Source organism: Anabrus simplex, chromosome 4 (assembly GCF_040414725.1).
Source record: "Anabrus simplex isolate iqAnaSimp1 chromosome 4, ASM4041472v1, whole genome shotgun sequence".
Taxonomy (NCBI): domain Eukaryota; kingdom Metazoa; phylum Arthropoda; class Insecta; order Orthoptera; family Tettigoniidae; genus Anabrus; species Anabrus simplex.
Window position 1 is genome coordinate 414,538,740 of NC_090268.1, and position 23,210 is coordinate 414,561,949.

At 38.6% G+C, this 23,210-nt stretch overlaps 1 protein-coding gene across 1 annotated transcript in view; it reads left to right on the forward strand.

Annotated features, from left to right (window-relative positions):
* kon (chondroitin sulfate proteoglycan 4-like protein) overlaps window positions 1–23,210 on the forward strand; it is a 330,650-nt gene that overhangs the window by 234,088 nt on the left and 73,352 nt on the right. The window contains exons 8-11 of the mRNA XM_068227423.1: window positions 977–1,174; window positions 9,226–9,801; window positions 17,762–19,288; window positions 22,042–22,551. Coding sequence (XP_068083524.1) covers window positions 977–1,174; window positions 9,226–9,801; window positions 17,762–19,288; window positions 22,042–22,551 — 2,811 coding nt within the window. The remainder of the gene's footprint in view (window positions 1–976; window positions 1,175–9,225; window positions 9,802–17,761; window positions 19,289–22,041; window positions 22,552–23,210) is intronic.

Sequence of the window (23,210 nt, forward strand, 5' to 3'; positions counted from 1 at the left end):
ATTTGAGCTTTTAAATTTGCTCTCTCTCTCTCCTTCTTAATGCACCATCTACTTGTACTGATTGGCCATTGTTCATTTTTTTAAAATCTGGTCCTATTCAAGTTGAAGTTGAAGTTCACTGCAACATAAAATAAGACTGATCCACACCACAGGAGGATGTTTATCCTAATTTAAATGTTTTTATGCACTTTGTTATATGTGACACATAATTTGGTTCTCACTACATCAAGACCTTGTGTATCAACACATCAAATAACAATTTTAAGACTTTAATGATTAGCTTAACCACACCCGGGCGACTGGAGTGGAACATTGATGATGATGATGAGTGATTAGCTTGTCAGAATATGTGTGATGTTTTATAAATTGATAGATGCATTTTCTGTTCATATTTTAATCCAATGTTTCTTTTTAGATAAATATTTTGGTTTAATAAAAATTGTTTCAGACAAACATTATTTCCTTTACTGCATAAAACCTGAATCTGAAAGGAAAATTTTAGGATTCCTATTTTTAAAATTGAGTTGACCTTGAAATGACCTTGAAAACATTTATGAAATAAAATGAACCCCTCAAATAAAAAAATATTTGCTATTAATTGGTTTCTTGAAAATGTGTTGCTTTCAAGATACACAGCTGGAAATATTTTAAGGGATAATGTGTATATATGTATATGTTTTTTGTTTGTTAATGTAAAGTAATCTTTCACTCTGCATTATTCTGATCCAGCTTCATTTAATTCAAAGGTGGCATTCAGTCCTATTATGAAAAAAATGTGTGTTTGTTTGTTTGTTTGTTTGTTTGTTTGTTTGTTTTCATACGCTACCTATGTTATAGATGAGATAACTAAAACTATAATATTATTAGTTAAAGAAACACAGAGCAATAACTCATCAGGCTAAATGTGGATGACGGAGCACAAACAGAACACACATGTCATTCAGAAATAAATGGTATTCATGTCTTTCTGTTGAAGGTTCGCTACTTGCATGATGGCTCAGAGAATCTCCAAGACAGTATCATGTTTGAACTGGAACTATCAGCAGGCACAGGATTTATTCTTCCCAGCTACCTGCAAGGACGACACAGATTTGTGTTGCCTGTCAATATCACACCTGTGAATGACCCACCATCACTTACTCTACCTGCAGGGAAAGTGCTTCGACTGGCACAAGTGAGATTTATTATTACTGGCATGGGTAATTGCATCATTCACTGAAATGATTCAGCCTCAACTGAAGTATCTCTTTATTTTCTTGTTGCATGTGGATGTCTGCATCAAGTAAAAAATCCAGAATTCATAACCTGTAAGGTGACAAGATGATTATGGATAAAGAATGACCCTTGAAAAGAATGGCACTTTATTTTCTTTGTTCATTCAGAGAAGACTATTTACCTTGTCAGTTAAGAATAGTTCTCAGTGACATGGAAGGGAGTAAGAAGGACCCTTCATAAGAATGAATTGGTTGTAGGCTGATAGGCAATTTAACAATTGGTAATTTCTGCTGCATAAATGCCCACAGTAATGAATATGGTGCAGGTGCAGGAATCAAATCCTTCAAAGGTGAAGCAGATCTGTTTGCACTAGGATGTTCATTGGGGAACATTTGTTATGGTAGATATGAAGGGTTCAAAATGAATGTTTTGCTGGTAATTGTTGGCCTTAATATGGACCATGGTTTGGATAGGACACCAGCAGATGGAGAGATTGATAACCAGGTAGTATATGACATATATAAAATTTATAAAACTTGAATTTAGTCAGTGAAGGAACAAAGGCTTTCCAGGTTAGAAAGATCTAAACTATGAACCTCCAAGAAGCTAAAGGAGTTCCCTGATATTGGAAGACATGTCGTTAGACATGTCGGGAAAGTGTCTGGAGGAAAGGGTACCAGGGTAGAGTGTTATTCAGGAATTCGGTTAAGGCAGATGTTGAGGAAAGTAGAAGAGAAGGAGGAGGAAAGGGAGAAGGTGGTAGTGTTTCATGTTGGTACTAACAACATAAGACAAGCAGGTATAAGTACCAACATAGTTGGGGTTGTGTGGGACCTGGTAAATGCAGCACAGGTGTTTAAGGAAGCGGAGTTTGTTATCAGTGGAATGCTGAGGGATACTGACTGGAAGGTGATTGAGGATTTAAATGAGACTATGGAGTGCGTATGTGGGAAACTGGGAGTGAGATTTCTAGATCCTAACAAGTGGGTAGGAGGTAGGGATCTGTGCTCAGATGGCATTCACTTAAACCACAATGGTACATATAAGTTAAGGAAACAGGGCGGCCTAGGGAGTGGTGTTAAGGGAACAGGGAACTGGAAGTCAAGTAGGGATGAAATAAAAGTGCTAGTTCTCAGCTGCAGAAGAATTGTAAAAAAAAAAAAAAAATAGAATTAAGCAATTGAATAGATTACCAGATATTGTAATAGGAGTTGAATCATGGCTGAGAACTGATATAATGGATGCAGAAATTTTCTCACAGAACTGGAGGGTGTATCCTAGATATAGGATACAAATGGTAGGAGGGGTGTATTCATTCTGGTGAAAGAAGAATTTGTAGGCTACAAAAAAGTTAAAGATGACAAACATGAAATTCTAGGTGTAAGGCTCATCTCTAAAGCTAATAGGCAACTTGACCAGAAAAGGGTAGCACAGATGCTGATTCAGAATTATTTGATAAGATAATCAGCTATGTGGGAAACAATAAGGAAAGGAACAAGATTGCAGCGGGTGATCTCAATTTACCAAATGTCAATTGGGAAGGTAATGCGAACGACAGGAAGCATGACCAACAAATGGCAAATAAGTTAATATGGGAAGGGCATCTGATTCAGAAAGTGATGGAACCAACTAGACATTCTGGATGTGGTGCTGGCAAAACCAGATGAGCTCTATAGAGAAACCAAAGTGATAGATGGTATTAGTGATCATGAAGCTGTTCTTGTGGTAGTTAAAAATAAATGTGAAAGAAAGGAAGATATTAAAATCAGAAGTATTAGGCAATACCATATGGCTGATAAAACAGGCATGAGGGAGTTTTTAATAAGCCACTATAATCGGTGGAAAACGGTAAATAAAAATGTAAATGGACTCTGGGATGGGATTAAAGCAATTGCTGAGGAATGTGAAAATAGGTTTGTACCTTTAAAGGTGGTAAGGAATGGTAAAGATCCACTATATTATAACAGAGAAGTAAAGAGACTAAGAAGGAGGTGCAGGTTGGAAAGAAATAGATTTAGAAATGGCTGTGGAAGTAAGGAGAAATTGAAGGAAACTAGCAAAATTGAATCTAGCAAAGAAGTCAGCTAAGGAAAACATGATGGCAAGCATAATTGGCGGACGTATAAATTTTAGTGAAAAATGGAAGAGTATGTATAGGTACTTTAAGGCAGAAACAGGTTCCAAGAAGGATATTCCAGGAATCATTAATGAACAAGGGGAGTGTGTATGTGAGGATCTTTCAAAAGGCAGAAGTATTCAGTCAGCAGTATGTAAAGATTGTTGGTTACAAGGGTAATGGTCAGATGGAGGAGGTGACTAATACTAAAGAAGTATTAAAATTTACCTATGACAACAATGACATTCAGTAAGATACAAAAGTTGAAAACTAGAAAAGAAGCTGGAATTGATAAGGTTTCAGGGCATATATAAAGACAATGGGTAGAGATATACTACCATATCTGAAGTACATAGGTGGATCAAAAGATTAGTTGCACTAATGCACCACAACAGCACGCTGAGTGTCGCAAACGTGGGCACAGCGGAGAAAGGGACAGTCACTGCCCACACATCTGTTAAGCAGGTCGCTGTGGTGTCTCGTCTAGTATTGTGTGAATAGCGGCCAAATGCAGTGGCGCATCAACTGGACGTTTACTCCAAATATGAGGTGCGTGCGACAATCCAATTCCTATGGGCCAAAAGGAAGAATTGCACGGACATTCATCGTGAAATTAGTGCTGTGTATGGGGACCAGGCCATTTCTCGGCAAGGTATTGTAAAGTGGTGTCAGCAATTCGGAGCCGGACACATGGATATCACGGTCAACCATCGCGAAGGCAGGCCCGCAACGTCCAGGAGCTTCTGATAAGTTCACCTGCATACACCCCAGCGTCAGTGGGTAGGGTCTGACACATCCCACTCTGAAGAGTCTAGTGTCAGACCTAAGACGAAACGCTGGTTAATAGAGCAAACGCCGGAAAAGCCATCCATCTAATTTTGATCTGATTTTTGATATGCTCTATTGGTGGAAAAGAATCTAATTCCCTTCATGGGAACTTAGAATTTCCATTTGCAGCTGAACATGTCGTATGGCAGTGTTTCGCCATTGTTCACGAGGACCTTGGATATTGTAAGCTGTGTCAAAGATGGATCCCACGTCTTCTCACCGATGAGCACAAGGGACAACGTTACCAATCCTCTCTGGCATTTTTGCAATGCTATGCCGCAGATGGCAATGGGTTTCTGTGGCAAATCGTCACAGGTGACGAAACATGGGTCCACCACTTCACCCCCGAAACGAAGAGAACATCAATGGAATGGGTGCACCCCTCATCACCACATCGAAAGAAGGCCAGGGTTCAACCTTCAGCCGGTAAGGTTATGGCGACAGTGTTCTTTGACATGGAGGGTTTGCTGCACGTGGAATTCATGCCGAAAGGAACGACAATCAACGTGGCGTCATATTGTCAAACGTTGCACAGGTTGCGCAAAGCGATTGAAGAGAAGCGCCGGTGTGATTTTGTTGCACAATAACGCAACACCTCACAAAGCCCGCCAAACGAGAGAACTGCTCCAGCGTTTCAAGTGAGACGTCTGGTAACATCCACCCTACAGTCCCAACCTAGCGCCATGTGACTTTCATCTGTTCAGTAAGCTCAAAACGGAACTCGGTGGTCGATGTTTCCAGACCGATGAGGACGTGAAATCCGCTGTCTCCGAGTGGTTGCAGAACGCTGGAGGAAATTTCTATTCATCCGGCATCGACAAGTTGGTTGTGCGTTCGCAGAAATGTTTTGAGTCTCTTGGAAACTATGTGGAAAAGTGACATTACGGTGTATGTCGTTATAGTCGTGTTGCTGTTGTATAGGTGGTGCAATAAATGGCCATAACTGGGAAGTGCAACTTATTTTCTGATGTGCCCTCGTACTTATTTGATTATTGTTTGCATGAAGGAACTATACCAAATGAATGGAGAGTTGCTATAGTAGCCCCTGTGTATAAAGGAAAGGGTGATAGACATAAAGCTGAAAATTACAGGCCAGTCAGTTTGACATGCATTGTATGTAAACTTTGGGAAAGCATTCTTTCTGATTATATAAGACATGTTTGCAAATTTAATAACTGGTTTGATAGAAGGCAGTTTGAGTTTAGATAAGGTTATTTCACTGAAGCTCAACTTTTAGGATTCCAGCAAGATATAGCAGATATCCTGGATTCAGGAGGTCAATTGGACTGTATTGCGATTGACCTGTCTAAGGCATTTGATATGGTAGATCATGGGAGACTACAGGCAAAAATGAGTGCAATTGGACTTGACAAAAGAATGACTGAATGGGTGCCTCTGTTTCTAGAAAAATAGATCTCAGAGAATTAGAGTAGGTGAAGCTTTATCTGTCCCTGTAATAATTAAGAGGGGAATTACTCAAGGCAGTATTATTGGACCTTTATGTTTTCTTATATATATATAAATGATATGAGTAAAGAAGTGGAATCAGAGGTAAGGCTTTTTGCAGATGATGTTATTCTCTATAGAGTAATAAAAAAGTTACAAGATTGTGAGCAACTGCAAAATGACCTTGATAATGTTGTAAGATGGACAGTAGGCAATGGCATGCTGATAAATGGGGTTAAAAGTCAGGTTGTGATTTTCACAAATAGAAAAAGTCCTCGCAGTTTTAATTACCGAGTCGATGGGGTGAAAGTTCCCTTTGGGGATCATTGGAAACACCTAGGTATTAATATAAGGAAAGATCTTCATTGGGGTAATCACATAAATATGATTGTAAATGAAGGGTAGAGATCTCTGCACATTGTTATGAGGGCATTTAGGGGTTGTAGTAAGAATGTAAAGGAGAGGGCATATAAGTCTCGGGTAAGACCCCAACTAGAGTATGGTTCCAGTGTGTGGGACCCTCACCAGGATTACTTGATTCAAGAACTGGAAAAAATCCAAAGAAAAGCAGCTCAATTTGTTCTGGGCAATTTCCGACAAAAGAGTAGTGTTACAAAAATGTTGCAAAGTTTGGGCTGGGAAGACTTGGGAGAAAGGAGACGAGCTGCTTGACTAAGTAGTATGTGTAGAATTCTAAAAAATTTATTTTGTCACCTATACAATACATTAGAAATTTTAAACATTTAGTCCTTTATTATTATTTCCATATCACACATGTTTCGCCCTTCTTTGAGGGTATCATCAGTCATAGTACTACCTCAAGGGATAAATCAGGTACCTGATTTGTAATTAAATTGTAGATACTAAGATATTATGTTCCGAGCTGTCATTGGAGAGATGGCGTGGGAGGACATCAGTAGACGAATAAGTTTGAGTGGTGTCTTTAAAAGTAGGAAAGGTCACAATATGAAAATAAAGTTGGAATTCAAGGGGACAAAGATAGATAGATAGATGGACGGACGGACGGACGGACGGATGTCCTATCTCTTTATCTGCAGCCTCTGCGTGACTACATACACCAAAGGGGAATTGGTATATGCAACGCTTGAAGCTTGTGACCTGGCAAAGCACTGGTCACAGTGTATTTAATTTGCATTCACCTCCAGTTTATGAATATTCATCATGTTTATAGTACCAGTTTTTAACTACTTTTTTCTCTGACTTGATTAAATATATCTACGACTTCAGCTTCAATGTATAGGCTTTTTAATTTGTTGCCTGTAGGCTGCCTGCATGTCAGTTTTGATATTCTGTTTTACTATACTAGATGCCATAGAAACTATTGCATGTCCTATTGCTAAGTTTTATAATTAATTTTGTTCATTAAACACCAGATGTTTGATAAGAGATCTTTTACATGCCGACATCATACAAAATGGAGTATCAAATGAACTTCTTTCTACCCTTCAAAAATCTAATTACCAGTGGCAGCTTACGACATAATTTTTAGAGGACTCACAACATTTTTGTTTACGTCCCAAATGTACCGAAATATAATGCAAATTAGTAAAAAATAACATACCTAGATCATTTCACTAAAGGTACTTCGTATGATCTCTTCTCTATTCATAATATGGTAGAACCCCTATAACTGAGGATCCATTTCATCTGAGACTAATCTGTGAGTGTACAAAATGTTTTCATTCCGAATGCTGGTGGGGTAAGGTGAGTGTTCTAGAGCATGACATCTTCTGTCAAGCCACGAGATGTATTGCAGTGAAGGTGAGAGGGAAGCAGCCGTGGCCTATAAACAGAATTGTTCCGGTATTTGTCTTAGTGAGGAGAATGAAAACAACGGAAAACCATTCTCAGGACAGCCGGTGGTCGAACCAGCCGCTGCCTCCCAAATGCAGAGGTATTCGAAGGTAGCTGAAGCTACTCTGCTCGGTGAAAGTAAACTTTGCTACAGTGCTGTACTTAGCGAATGTTAAAAGATGTGAGCACTGTTCTTGGTTTTCACAAAGCACAAAGTTCAGCTAGATATGACAAAAAGCATAAAATTTATGTGCCCACATTTACCAGTACTCAGATTAATTCTTGAAACGATTCTCTGCACACAACGTCAAGCAAACATCTTCCCATGGTTACAAACACCTGTCCAGAATAACTAGGGAAATCTTCTGGATAGGTAATGCAATAGTAACTTCTGGGAGGCTGCAGCTAACAGTAGATAGGGGAGATGATGGACCCTTGTGGTCAAGTGTAAGACTACAGTATCTCAGTTAGATGGTAAGGTACATACCTTACCGTGCTCCTCGCTTATGGGGATATCTATGACATCATCTAGATGCGCATGCGTATAGTCTTCACGATTGTAGCACAAAATCCAGTGTGCTCCCTGCATTGTCAGTCAAAATGAACACCTGTCAGTGTAATGGAGCTTTGATGTAAGTCAAATTCTTTGAACGATTGATGAAATCAGTTGATACAGATGTTAATTCCAATAACGGACCAACTATATTGGTATTATGATGAAATCAGGTCGAAACAAAGGAATAATTTTAAATTATAAATGAATGCAGGAATATGGATGAGACTGTTGAATGCTAATTAGTTTATTAATATATCACCTATTCAATACATAACATATTGAATTAGCATCCTACAGTATAGTATCTTCAATACGGATCCATAATGATATTTATCACTTGCAATATGCATGAGAACTGGGTGTTCATGTGCTAATGTGCTTTAGGGAACTCTCTGCTGCTGCTAACTACTTTAGCCTGGTTTGAACCCACAGTCTTGGGATCTGAAGACTGACACTCTATGACTTATCCAGAGAGGGAACTTACTAAGACATAATTTTGAATGATATTGAAAATAGATTAAAGTTTCTGAGGTTTTAAAATACTTATTTGTTTCAATGTATATATTCCGTTTTGTTTAGTTGCATCTCCAGGAAGCATTGAAGTGAGCGTAAGTTCTTTGAAGCATGGTCTTATCCACCCTCCAACCTTACAGGTCCACCCTCTAAGTGTCACAGGTGGACATTTTCGAAATAAGCATTGCTACCAAATATCTTTCCTCCTCCACAATAGCTAGTATCTTAAGAAGTATGCATGTGTTTTAGTTCTCTTGAATGCTTTTAGGACTTCACATAACTCTAAGATTATTGCGGAAGCCTGAATTTAATTTTATTAATGTGTATATGAATAGATGTCTTTCTGTAGAAATGATCAGCTTAGCAACAACTTGCTACTAGAAGCCTGGAACTCCCCCTGTCCTAATACCCTTTACGGTGTGCATTGAAACAATTAGTAACATTATTTGTCCAGGAACATTAGCTATCCATTTAGCAGCTAATATAATTTCTGGTCACCTCCTTTAAACCCTTCTTGGTAATAATGGTCCCTCGTTAGTCCTCTCAACACTTTCTATTCGTGGGAAGCAAGTGTTCCACTACAACTCAAAGGCTGCTTGCTATATTAGACAAAGTTGTTTAATTTACTGAATGACTACCTGTCTATATTTCTCTATAATTCTGTATGTCTAAATATTCCCTAAATTTCTACTTCAATTTTATTAAACTCTTACTTTCCTCTGATATGTTTGTGTAGGGAACAAAGAAGATTCTGACTCCTGATGTACTACATGCAGAAGATCCTGACAGTCCTAATGCAGACCTTGTATATACAGTATTGAGCCAAGGAGGTGACGAGAAAGGGTTCATAGAACGAATTCAGAACCCAGGGAAGCCTGTAGACAGCTTCACTCAGTTGGAAATCGACCAGGGGCTGGTAGCATACGTTCATCGTGGCGAGGCAAATGGAAATTCAAGGATAGCATTGCAGGTGTCAGATGGCATAGAGACAAGTTCTGCAGGCTTCCTGCGTGTGTCTGCATTTCCTCTTCAGCTGAGACTAGTCAACAACACTGGGCTCATTATAACTCATAAAGCAGCAGCTCGAATCACAGCAAGTAATCTGACCTTCACAACGAATGCGGAAGATCCTAACCTAGACATACGGTATGAAGTAGTCAAGCCTACTCAGTTCGGTCACCTCCAGCGACTGCGAGGAGCTGGGAGTGAAGCCCAGTGGCAGACCATTGATCACTTCATGAGTCATCAGTTAAACAGAGACCAGATACGATACATTCATACTTCTGGAAATCCATCCCATGATGAGTTTAAAGTAAGTAGCTAGAAATGATTACATTCCTTGTGTTCTCTTAATTATTACTAGTCCTGAGAATTATATGAACTAAAACACTTAAGATATGGTATACACGTAAATATGCTCTTAATAATCTCAAGATATTCAGTTAAATAAGCACTTAAAACTGAAACTTTCCAGTGTAACGTTGAATTATTTAGTGCTATTTCCTTTTACTAACCTAACATGACTATGTTATTTCTTATATCATACTCATAAAAAATTGAAATCGTAAGCCTATATCAAAGCTGGCTTTTGAAATGACTTTATTTCTATTTGTATGTATACATCTTAGTCCCATTTTTCATATAGGATCAGGGATGACGTGAGATTAATTTATATGGCATGCTTTTTTTGTGGTCAAATGGTCTTCCTGACCCCAACCTTGGTTGAAATGACTGAAGACAGTGAAGACAATGGCCCAAATGGTGGTAGTGGTGCATACTTAACTGAGGTTTCCCTTTATTGTTGGATAACAGAAGGGTAAGGGTGGAGTTGCACTTAACAAGGAAGGAATTTTCTTTACTTCATAACAACACAGATAGGTCTCATGGGGAAAATGGGGTAGGAAAGGACTAGGAGTGTGAAGGAAGCATTATTCGTGGTTTAATAGTGTGTTTTCCTTGTTTAATAGTATGTTTTTTACAAGTATATTACAGTGTAATATTTATATTGAACTTGTGTGTTTGGCAGACTGAAAAGCTTGTAAGTTACATTTAACTGAGTCAAGACTGGAAAATATGGCTTCCTTCTTAACAAAATATTTGCCTGGAAGTGAAAATGTCAAACCATAGAAAACCATTCTCAGTATAGCCAACAGTGGCATTTGAAGCCACATGTCTCTCAAATACAGAGCTTGGCCATAGTACATTAACACAATCAGCCACACCACTCGGTGATTTGATTTATATTTCATTAATCAAAATAAATATGTGACAATCACTAGACAGCATTTCAAAGTTTTGGAAATACAACTTTAAGGTTAAGGTTTAAGGTTTAAGAACAGCATTTTATCTGCAACCACTCAACACAATTGAAGACTGATGAGAAATATAAAAATATTAATAAACAAATAAATAGGCCTATATCCTTATTTGTTACATTTTTGGCAAAAAAAAGTAACACTTCCATCATTTGTAAGGCCAATTGTGATACAAGCATTTTTTAGCACATTTATCTCTCAGCATCTTCGCTTCACTTCCTGACTGATGTGATGAGTTTGCAGGTATCAGAAGACAGTGGCTCAAATGGGGGGTGGTGCATACTTAATTGAGGATTTTACCCTTTTTTGTTCGATAACAGTGAGGGTGGAGTTTCATTTTTTTTTACTTCGAACTTATGGAGAAAAAGAGCCTCCGTGGCTCAGACGGCAGCGCGTTGGTCTCTCACCGCTGGATACCGTGCTTCAAATCCTGGTCACTTCATGTGAGATTTGTGCTGGACAAAGCGGAGGCGGGACAGGTTTTTCTCCGGGTACTCCGGTTTTCCCTGTCACCTTTCATTCCAGCAACACTCTCCATTCTCATTTCATTGCATCTATCAGTCATTAATAAATCACTTTGGGAGTGGTGACCCCATCGTACTAACAGCCTATATCTGCTTCATTCATGACATTCCTGCCCCGGTCAATGACTGGAAAACAGGTTGTAGGTTTTTCACTTATGGGGAAAATGAGATAGAAAAAGCTAGCAGTGTGAAGGAAGCAGCCATGGCCTCGATTAAGGTACAGCCCCAGCATATGCTTCATGTGAAAATGGTGAAACCACGAAAAACCATATTCAGGGCTGTCGACAGTGGGGTTCAAACCCACTATCTCCCAAATGTAAGCTGACAGCCATGTGACCCAAATCATGCAGCCACTTGCTCTATAGAAGAATTTGGAATGATGAGGACAGTTCTTATTTATTTTAACGTGGGAAATGTTTTTGCTCCTTTGTGTTTTCATGTTTGTCCTTACCACCTTTTCTATTTTTTCTCTCTTCCTAAACTGACCTGTTTTTTATTATATTTTTTTTTAATAATTGGCTTTATGTCTTACCAGCACAGATATGTCTTATGGCGACAATGGGACAGGAAAGGGCTAGGATTGGGAAGGAAGTGGCAGTGACCTTAACTAAGGTACAACATATGCCTGGAGTGAAAATGGGCAAAAATGGAAAACCATCTTTATGCTGCCAACAGTGGGATTTGAACCCACTATCTCCCAAATGCGAACTGATAACTATGTGACTTAAACTATACAGTCACTTGCTTGTTAAAACTGACCTGTCATTGTGTTGAACCTTCCATATGTTCCTATATTTCTATGCATGATTTGAGAATAAAGAAACAGGTGATCTAAATTGATGGTTTGAAATCAGCTAATGACTGCAGAAATGTTGGTCTTGAAAACTATTTGACTATAATGAAGCAGAGTACCTTGCTGTAGAGAATCCATACTACCTGAAGCAAAAACAGAGTGCCCTTAGAAATAAAAATTAAATTCCCCATTCTTCAGATGTATGCATGAACCAATTATGCTAATATGGTCAACACATGCAAGAATCACATTTAGCTGTTTGTTGTTGAATAGTTATCCTCTAGAAATTCTCAAGAAATTTTCTTCAACTTGTTCTAGTTGTTCCTGAGGTCGCTGGAGCCACCCTGGCTCAATCTGGGTTTTGGCTGAGAGTTTAAGACCATATGGCCTTCTGATACCATGTCACTTTATTAGGTGCAAATTTTACTCTAAGATCCATTGGAATTTGAACTTTGGTTGCCAGGGAGGGAAGGTCAACAACTAAACCACTGTGCTAATTGTGCCCCCTTCTACAAGCTTTTCTAAAATCCTAAAATTTAGTCAGCTTATGAGATGAAGTATGGTATATTGTTAAATTCCTTCATTCTAAAAGGTAATGACTGTAAGTAAAAGAATGGTCACAGGAATTGTTATAGGTATTATAACTGAATCACATTTACAGTTTTTGATTATTTGTCAGTTCTATTTGATAGAGCATTGACTTTGAAAATTTTTGGATTAACATTGAATTGACTGATGTTAAAAAAGAAAACACTGAACTTGAGGTAGAGTCATCAGCAAGTTCAGTAAGATTACTTCTAGTGAACTATTACTCTGGTCATCTGGGTCAGGCTGTGAATCAAGGATATCCACAGTTGTCTATCTCTCCACCTCTCCCTTCCTTCCTCCAGTAGTTCTTCTACTTTTACTCCTCTCCTTCACTGTATCCATCCACCTCTTTCTGGGCCTTCCCATTGTCTTCCTCCTATTATTTTGTCTGTAAATACTCACTCTGGAACTCTATCCTCTTCCATTCTCATCATGTGCCCATACCATTTCAGCTTGCTGGTCTCTATATTGTCTTGCAGATTAGGGAATAGAGTTTTCTCTGATTTGTACCTTTCTGACCTTATCCCTTCATGTCCTCCCCATTATTCCTCTAAAACTCAGCTTCTTGGATTCTGCTTTCATCGGTAAAACTGACCTGTTATTGTGTTCAACCTGTCATGTGTTCCTATATTTCTATACATGATTTGAGAATAAAGAAACAGGTGATCTAAATTGATGGATTGGGATCAGCTAATGGCTGCAGAAATGCTGTCCATGTGCCCCCTGCATATGTCAAAATTTGTTTGTAATAAACTGAGTGCTAGTAGAAGAACTATCTAGAAATTATCCATGGTAATTGTTCTTTGCCTTTGAATGCTTTAGAAACTGTCAACTTAATTTCATTAGTTAGATTATTATTATTATTATTATTATTATTATTATTATTATTATTATTATTATTATTATTATTATTATTATTATTGTGTTGTTGTTGTTGTTGTTGCTGTTGCTGTTGCTGCTGCTGTTGTTGTTGTTGTTGTAATGTAAAGGTGCAGACTCTTCCTCTTTTAAGCTACTGTAATGTTAATATTATAATGCCCAGTTTCATCAACAGTTGTTACTAAGTTACTTAACAAGTCATTAAAGCAATTTAACATTCAAATGACCAAAACTGTGTTCCATCAACAAATGTTAACAATTTGCTAAACAATGCGTTATGCTCCATCATCTTAAATGTCTAACAGTTGTTAACAGTTCCAAAATGGCTGCTGTAAATCATGTCGATTTGCTGTATTTAGATTTTTTAAGAGTATTTATGACAGAAGAAAGGTTTTGCAATGTTTAGACTTTGAAATTTGGCAGATGGAGAATTTTGTTTGAAGCTATAGAATATAGAAAACAATAATTAGGAAGTTGATGAAATTTGAGTTAGCTTATACAGGGTGTGTCTAAATTATGGTATACTGGCAAAAAATCATGGATGCTCTTCATGTTATATAAAGAAGGATGGCGCAATCGAATTGGCGGAGACAATTTTTCTTTTCGAAAAAATGAGCGTACGTTATTACTTCTGGGCACGCGATTCAAAATTGACGAACTCACTGTATTTGCTGTGCCAGAGCTCATACTGCTGCCCACTGCTGTGCTTCAGAGAAGGGAGGGGAAGTGGGATGAGAGTGCTCCGTATGAATACACACATTTCTTCATTCAACTCACGCTGAATTGCCCTTGTCTCTTACAGGCAGTATCCACAGTTTGTTAATTAAACAGCCGTAATTGCACACACAGTAATTTAAGACACTCAGTGCACCCAATCATTTCTGCTCTCGTCTGTTGGTCTCGATGTATTCACAAAGATGTACACACAAAATGCTGTCAATTATGTATACCATACTGTTTTATTTACAAGTTATTTACACACATTCTGTACACATGTACTAATGAACTGCCATCTTGAAACAAACACTTGACTGCACAGAATAAGAAGACTGCAACACTTGCATGTCAACCAACTACCAACCCAACAAAGTTTACATACTTGACTTCAAACACTCAACTAACACGACTTCCACAAGTCTCATTAAGACAACTCAATTCTACCCTCAAGACTGCCTTGTTATATAAGTTGCCTGGCCAGGCTTCTAAAAGAATATGACACAACATGTTTTCTCATAAATTCTAGAGTCTCCAATAGCCTATTTACAATGTAAGGGAGTTTCTACACAATTTGAGTCACACATTGTGTTGTTCTAGACTATTACAGTGTTGCACAATATTGCAATAGATTATACATTATATATATAGGTAATAATAAATTATATACCATTAATTACGTGTTTTTCCATTAAATAGACTCATATTAATATATATACAGCAGATGTTTCATGACATAACCTCACAAATAATACGATCATGATTACATCAAATAAAGTTCTTACACAACTATGTAAACAACTTCATGGCCACAACTCACTAGTAATAATAATAATAATAATAATAATAATAATAATAATAATAATAATAATAATAATAATAATAATAATAATAATAATAATAATAATAATAATAATTCCATTATTTACCCATGGGTTAAAGAATATTTTTTCCAAATGATATTAGTCTATTACACTTGCATCAGTCTCAGTAATGTTCTTTATTATTTAAAATGCACAAAGATGCATCACTGCCCCACATAATCATACATTCATTTACTCACAACATTGTAAAAGGAATGGAATACTGAATGAAAGAAACAATGCACCCAATGGTTTGATTACAGTAAATGTTCAATATTTTCCCCTTTCTACTTTGATCTTCACGTAACAAGAAGAGTCCATGGGAGTTAAACTGGCCCACCAGGGCTTACCCATCTCGCTGGATAATGATAATTTAAGTGCTGTGTGACACGGCAAGTGAAATGCAGAGGAGTGCCATTACGACACAGCCAAATTCGCTGCTGAATATCCAGATGAACATCTTCCAATAAACCAGACAGTGATTCTACCAAGAAACGGTAGCATTCCTTTCTGTTCAGGCAAGGAGGAAGGACATGCAGCCCAAATAAGTAGTCACCAATAATGCCAGCCCAAATATTGGCACTAAACCAATACTAAAACATGTGCACTACTGTCACACAAGGGTTTTCTTCCGCCCTCTGTCGCTTGCCAGTGGGCATGAAGTTTGAATGATGAGATTGGCGGCAATTAGGGATTCGGACGCCATAAATCAGTGCAGCTTCAAAACTGCCTCTGTGGATCAGTGGTAGAGTGTCGGCCTCCAGATCCCCACATAGTAGGTTCAAACCCGGCAGAGGTTGTCGGACTTTTGAAGTGTGGAAAAAGTGCATTCGACACTCCAAGTCGTACGATGTCAGCCTGTAAAAGATCTCTGGTGACACATTTGGTGTTTTCCCAACAAAATTAATTAAATCTCAGCCATAGACACCCAAGAGAGTTTTGGTTTATTCAGTCTGCCATCTAGTAGGCCTAGAGTCAAACAAGACATCGAAATTGATAAGCAGACAGCCAGATGGCATCAAATTGAAATGTGTGCACACGGTAGCCGAGGCCATAGGATTATTATTATTAGTGCAACTTCTCTCCCTTGCCATTTGCTGCGCCATAGGCTAGGTGCATGTCAGCCATTTCTTCACTGGTCTACTGAAATGGAGCCATTCTCACCAATTTACACCACAGACTTCGTAGCCAATATGGACAGAACAGCCTACTGGGGCTGGGAAGGAACTGCACTAATTGAACGAGAAACTTGTGCAATCACACGGAGTATTATCACTCCATTTCCCCTCCCTTCACTGAAGCACAGCAGTTGGCAGTGGTATGCATTCTGGTGCAGAAAATACGGTGAGTTTGTTGATTTGAACTGTGTGCCCAGAAGTAATGTAGCAGGCTCATTTCCTAAAAACGAAAAATTTTCTCTCTCAATCTGATTGCACCATCATTCTTTACATAAGACAAAGAACATCCCTGATTCTTTTGTCGGTATAATTTAGATGCACTCTGTATATTCCATGAGCAGGTGCTACTTCTTTATCTCATACTGAAAACACTGATTTTTTTTGGTTTTATGCTACTGGGTCTTTTGTGTAATGTTTGGAGGCATCACTGGGATTTCAAAAGCTCCAGTTAGTAGGATTGTTACTAGAGTTTCTGCAGCTGGAGCATCCATGAGAGGAGGCTATCTAACATTGCCTTTGGTAGAAGAATGTTAATGGATTATCCATGAATTCTATAAAGTGCACCGTTCTCCTGTTAATGGATTATCCATGAGTTCTATGAAGTGCACCATTCTCCATGCTAGACATTGTACACACACAGAAATTCAATCATCTATAGGCAATAGAACTGAAATATGTCACAATCAGTAGGATTACTTATCGTTTCTTGTTTGAATGATCAGTGATCCTAGACTCAAAAGTAAGGGATATACAGCAGTTGCTAGATCACCAGGGTCGATGATCTTAGATGTTAGGTCCCTTTAAACAACAAGCATTATCATCATCATCATCAGATCACTAGATTCTGTGTACAACAGTGCAATATTTGACAATTCTCTCACCAGAGCACAGTTTGAAAAGTAGGTGCAGTTAATTAAGGAATCCTGATAGGTGATAGTGGATACCCTTTCAGAAAGTATCTTCAGAGTCTTCACATATCCTTTAACTAAAAGCAAGAGCTCAATACAATCATAATACAGCACAAAAGAGGGCACAGAACTGTGGGAAAAGAATGATAGGAGTCTGAAGAAGATGATTTTTCATTCCAAGTTTGGAATTGCAAATCAAACATCAGACAACTTTAATAATTATTGTGGTGACAGCTGTGTATTACAGCTGTAATCAAACAGAAGTGCATCGAAGCTACTCAAAAACTGCATGGTCTGCCTCTTGATTCTTATTGTTCACTAACCTTGTGAGAGTTAGCTAACATTTCTCAGGTAAAATTTGAAAAAACATGAGAATCTAACATATTGTTTAATTCTGAACACAGTATTATCAAACAACTTGTTTGTATTCATTTAACAACTGTCAAAGAAACTGAGCATAAGTGTCACATTATTAACCAGTTCTGATCAAAATATTTCTTCTTTGTTCAGTTCAAGGTGTCTGTAATGGAAGTGCAGAATCCAACAGTATACGACTTCAGAATTACCTTCACTGAACTGAGGCTGGCTTTAGTTCACAATTATGAACTGCAACTAAATGGAACACGTGAAGCACTATTGACTGAGAAATATCTAGAGTACAGGACTAAACCTTTACCCAGTGACAGTTCTCGTATAGTGTATCATCTCTTGAGACCTCCAAGATATGGAGCCTTGCACACTAGTAGTGCAAAGCATCGTCGACTGCAAAATGGGGACAGCTTTACTCAGCAGGACCTGGAGATGGGTCGCCTGAGGTATCGACTGCACCGCAAGGCATATTCTCACGTCAGGGATGATTTCACCTTCCATGTGTCTGCTCCAGATTGTGAAACTGAATCTGGTACATTTACTCTGCTGCACGTTCCATCAGGGAAAACCAAGGAGGAGGTACGAGCCACACTCGAGAGGCTCCAAGTATCAGAGGGAGGACGCCAAGCTGTCCTTCGTACCCACTTAGACCTAGAAACTGATGGTATTACAGAGCTCATGTATAATGTCACCCATGGTCCTCATCATGGAAGACTTGATGTAATGGACGTTGGTCTAGTTACTGTTCTCCGTAAAAATACCTTGTACTTCTCATCGAGGGAGCTTCTAACCGAGCGTGTTTTTTATATTCATGATGACTCTGAAACTCGACGTGATTCTTTCCATTTTGTTGCACTGTCTAGTGAAGAGGAAGACTTTCAATATGTGGGAGTGTTCCATGTGGATGTACTTTTGAAGAATGACAACACACCAGTGAGAGCTGTCGACAAAGTGTTCCATATTGTCACAGGTGGGGAAAAATTACTCACAGGCCGGGACTTAAGGTACTCAGATGCTGATATCGATACTCAACCCAGTGACATTGTTTACACTCGACGTGGAATTCCCAATGGTGGGATCTATCAAGCAACAGATCCTTCTGTGCCCTTGTTCGAGTTTTCACAGGATGATCTCGACAACAACCGTGTTTTGTTCCGCCATGAAGGTGAAGAATATGGTAAAGTCGGTCTGTGGATCACAGATGGCCAGTTTTATGCGAATGGCATTTTGGAAGTTCGAGCTTCTCCTCCTTTTGTGGAAGTAGCAAATAATACTGGTCTGATAGTCCAACATGGTGGCTCTGCCTCTTTGACTCTTGCAAACCTGAGTGCCGACACAAACCTCAATCTGTGGGGAGAGCAGATTGTGTATGAAGTGTTGGAAGGTCCTAGCCATGGTCATCTCCAATTGGAACATCACCCCAAATCTCTGAACCGCTTCACAGAGGTGGACCTTCAGCAGGGACATCTCTTTTACTATCATGATGGAGGAGCGTTCTACAACGATCATTTCCGTTTTCGAATTGATGCTGGAGGGACAACCATTGATGGCAAGTTCAGCATCAGAGTGTTTCCTGCCAGCTACTGGGAGCCTCTTATTGTTGCCAACAATCATTCTTTACATGTGGAGGAATCTACCAGTGTTGTAATAACATCATCTGCTCTCAAGGTAGGTGCACCTTCCACCACTGGCATGTTTGACTTTCTTTATCAACATCGCAGTCATTATAGTGTTATGCTTTTCAGCATTTCAGTCTGGAACCCTCTCTGAACTAACTTTGTGCCTCCACAGACCTTTATTTTTAACTAGTTCTGTGGCCTCGCTTAATTCTACACCCTTGGTCATTAAACCATTAAAAGCTGAGTCTAGTGATCATTGCTTTGGTCTCCCTCCACTTCTCTTAACCTCCAAGGCCAAGCCCATTACTCTCCCAGGTAACCTGCCCTCCTCCAACCAGGAATCCTGATAGGTGATAGTGGATACCCTTTCAGAAAGTATCTTCAGTGCCTTCACATATCCTTTATCTAAAAACAAGAGCTCAATACAATCATAATACAGCACAAAAGAGGGCACAGAACTGTGGGAAAAGCTGGTGTATGCATACAGCTCTATCCATCTAATTTATTCCTAACTTAGCCTTTATCTCATTCAGAATACCCTCCTACCAATGTTCCTCCCTGTTGGAACCAGGAATCATTCTCACTACCTTCATGTGTGTTACCTCCAACTTATGAGCTGAGTCCACCCAGCTCTCACTTCTGCACAACAAAATTAGTCTGAAAACAGATAGTTTGTCTGAGAACTTTCTTTATCTTACTAAAAAAATACAATTCCACAATGATTCATCAGTAGGTAATCTGTAATATAAGGAGTAATGAAACTCCTGGGTAAAAGTTCAGAAATGAATTCCTCATATCAGGGGTGTAGCCAAGGGTGGGGGAGGGGGGGTACTGGGGGTTAGACCCTCACCCCATGGAAATTTTCCAAAAGAAAATAAACAGAAACTGAAAATAAACAAGTGAAAATCGACTCAATGTGTTGGCTCTTTTGAACATTCACAAAGACGTAATTGTAAAACCAACAGATCTCTTGATTCTATGTTCTAAGAAGCCTCAAAAGTTGAACTTTAGATTGTAATCTGAACATACCATTTGCTGTAAAACTATTCACCTTGACCATTTTGTTCTTGTTCTGTATTTTAATGTGAGAATTTGTAGTGTACTGCAATCTGAATATCAACATAATTCACTTGTATCGTATCCTTATAATGAGACTCATGTATGCGCGCACCACACTCACACAAGCACCTCCATTATGTTTTATCATCATTTTGTAACTATATCCCCGCCATCGGCCAGTCCTGACTACACTACTGCTTTATATAAATAGAACAGAAGAATGTTACAGCAATCTGGGTCTGGAAATGCATAATTGCTGAGTTATATGTAGTACACTTTTCTGCTGGAATGAAAGTGATGTTTACCAAGACACATCTTCAACAACCTCAAATGATTTCTGTAGTAGTAGTTGTAATTGTAGCAGTAATGGTGCTCTTGCACAATTCAGCTTTTCTGCCTGCAGGTAGGCTAACTCTATACTCATTATCATAAGCACTGAATAGCTGAAGGCAGACTTTTGCTAGGCCCCTATGCTCTCTTGATTTAAACATACTGGACGTTTTCCTGTGGCTGTACTTGAACCATTTTGTGTATTTGACTGGTGTGGATGATGTTGCAGCTCTCTGTGAGTGAAGTGTGCCTGCCTGTTAGACAGTACTCGTTACACCACGAATTTGCAAGCATGTTCAGAACAAGTGGCTGTGGGGAGGCAAAGAGGAGGGGGGCAGAGAGAAAAGTTAAATTTTGATTCCATTTTAGCCACCTGAAATAGGGAATTATACAAAAAGCAATTTATACAAACCCTGTTATCACCTAATTCTTTCCTTTAATTTCTTTAATTATTTAATTATACAAAAAGCAATTTATACAAACCCTGTTATCACCTAATTCTTTCCTTTAATTTCTTTAATTATTAAAAATGTACTTAGCAGAAATATGCACAAAATGTCATTTGTTGCGGCTACCCTATTTGTACAGCACCACAGGAAGTAGCAAAGACTCGCACACTAACATGTAGCATGTGCTGTGAGGAAGGGTAGCAGGAGTATATTTTTGCCAAGATCATGGACCCTCTTGCTGCTCACATTTGTCAGTCTGGCAGTATCACTCAGTCAATGTGTCTGTGTAATTCTATCTAGTCTCTGTTGCTTTGTTAGTGTGTAGTCAAGTATTAAATGAGACTTTTTAAATTCTATAATCATGTTGTACTTCTATCTAATTGTAATACAAGTGTAATTGTTCTTTTGGTGAGAGTCTTATTGTATAATATTGAATCAAAATCTCAAAAATCTATTATTAGCACACTTAAGTTGGTAAATTGTCAAGCCTTTACCTCTCTGTCAAAATTCACTCAAAGAACATGGTACGAATAACATTTTTTTTTTAAAATTTGAATTATACCAGTACTCTCCCCTGCTATATCCCCCAAACCCGGGTACTTTTTGTAGTGTATATATGTTCATGCATCTCCACTTCTAATTCCCAATCACCACTATTGTTCAGAACACAATGCAAGGACAAGCAGAGGCCTGTATTCTGTTTGGAGGCAGACATTTTAAACATTTCATAGACATTTCAACAGTATTAAAGATATATTCAGTGCAACATCTTTCATGACACATGTTAACAAATATATTTGTGACTAATAAAGTCTGATAACCCATTTATTATGCATTTCTAGACCCATATTATCATCATCTTTTACTCTCCTTTCTATATGAGGAATCCACTCCTGAAGTTTTGCCCAGGGGTTTCATCTCACCTTATAAAATAAATCACATTTGTTTCTGATATCTGATGCAGGTGATGCACCCGCAAATCCCGGCGACAGACATCACGTATATTGTCGTGGAACCTCCTCTGTATGGTTACCTGGAGGTGGAGCCTGTGTTAGATATTGTAGAAGACCAGGGGGACTTGGAGGAGCCGCGACCCAGTTCAGTGAACGTGTTTGAGCAGTCGTTGGTGAACGAGGGTCGGTTGCATTACATACAGGCAACAGCCAACCAGACTCGTGATCAGTTCGTTATTGACGTCACTAATGGTATATCGTGGCTTCGAGGACTCCAGGTGAACATTGTCATCATTCCAGAGTGGCTGTACATCGGAGGAGGAGAAATACGAGTCGTCGAGGGAGACACTGTCACACTCTCACCAAGTCTGCTACCAGTACTAACAGAGTATTACAAGGGGCGAGTTACAGAGTACAGAGTTCTCAATTTCCCTCAAGCAGGAGTACTTCAGTATTCCAGGGAGCCTGGTCAGCAGCTTCAGAAGTTCACTGCTGCCCAGCTTAAAGCAGGCCTATTACAGGTGAGTGTTTAAACTTGTCAAAAACATGTCATGAGTTGTATAGGCTTTCAAAAGTTAGCTACCAATTAAATATGAGAGGGAAAATTGTTAATGAAGTATTTTATCAGAACAGATGTCTCCTTATCCATGGTGATTTGTACAATTAAACTCCAATCTTACATCATGTGAACTTAATTTATTAGATTTTATGACGACATTTAACCAATCGTGTATCTAACAGTTGGAGTGACAAACAATGTGCCAACAGTCATACATTTGACCATTAGAGATTGTATGAGTGTAGTTGTATTTTCATATTTCACAACCAAATCATGGCTGATGGTTCACTGTATGATCTATGATATGTTAAAGTGACACACAAGCAATGTAACAGCATTTAACTATATCTAACTGTCAAATAGCATCACTAATTGTACACATTACCAATGTATACTGTATTTCCACTCCATATTTCATAGCCAAATATAACTGACAGTTCACCATTGTGTTTTGTATTACCTACTACATTTTGAATATGCTAGCATGTTCAAAGTTGGTCAACACTAAACATCAGAATGTAAATACCACATCTTATTATGTATTATACAGTTTGATTTCTAGATTATCTCACTATTGTCCATATTATCATATTATTGTCATCAGTAGTTATTATTAAGTGT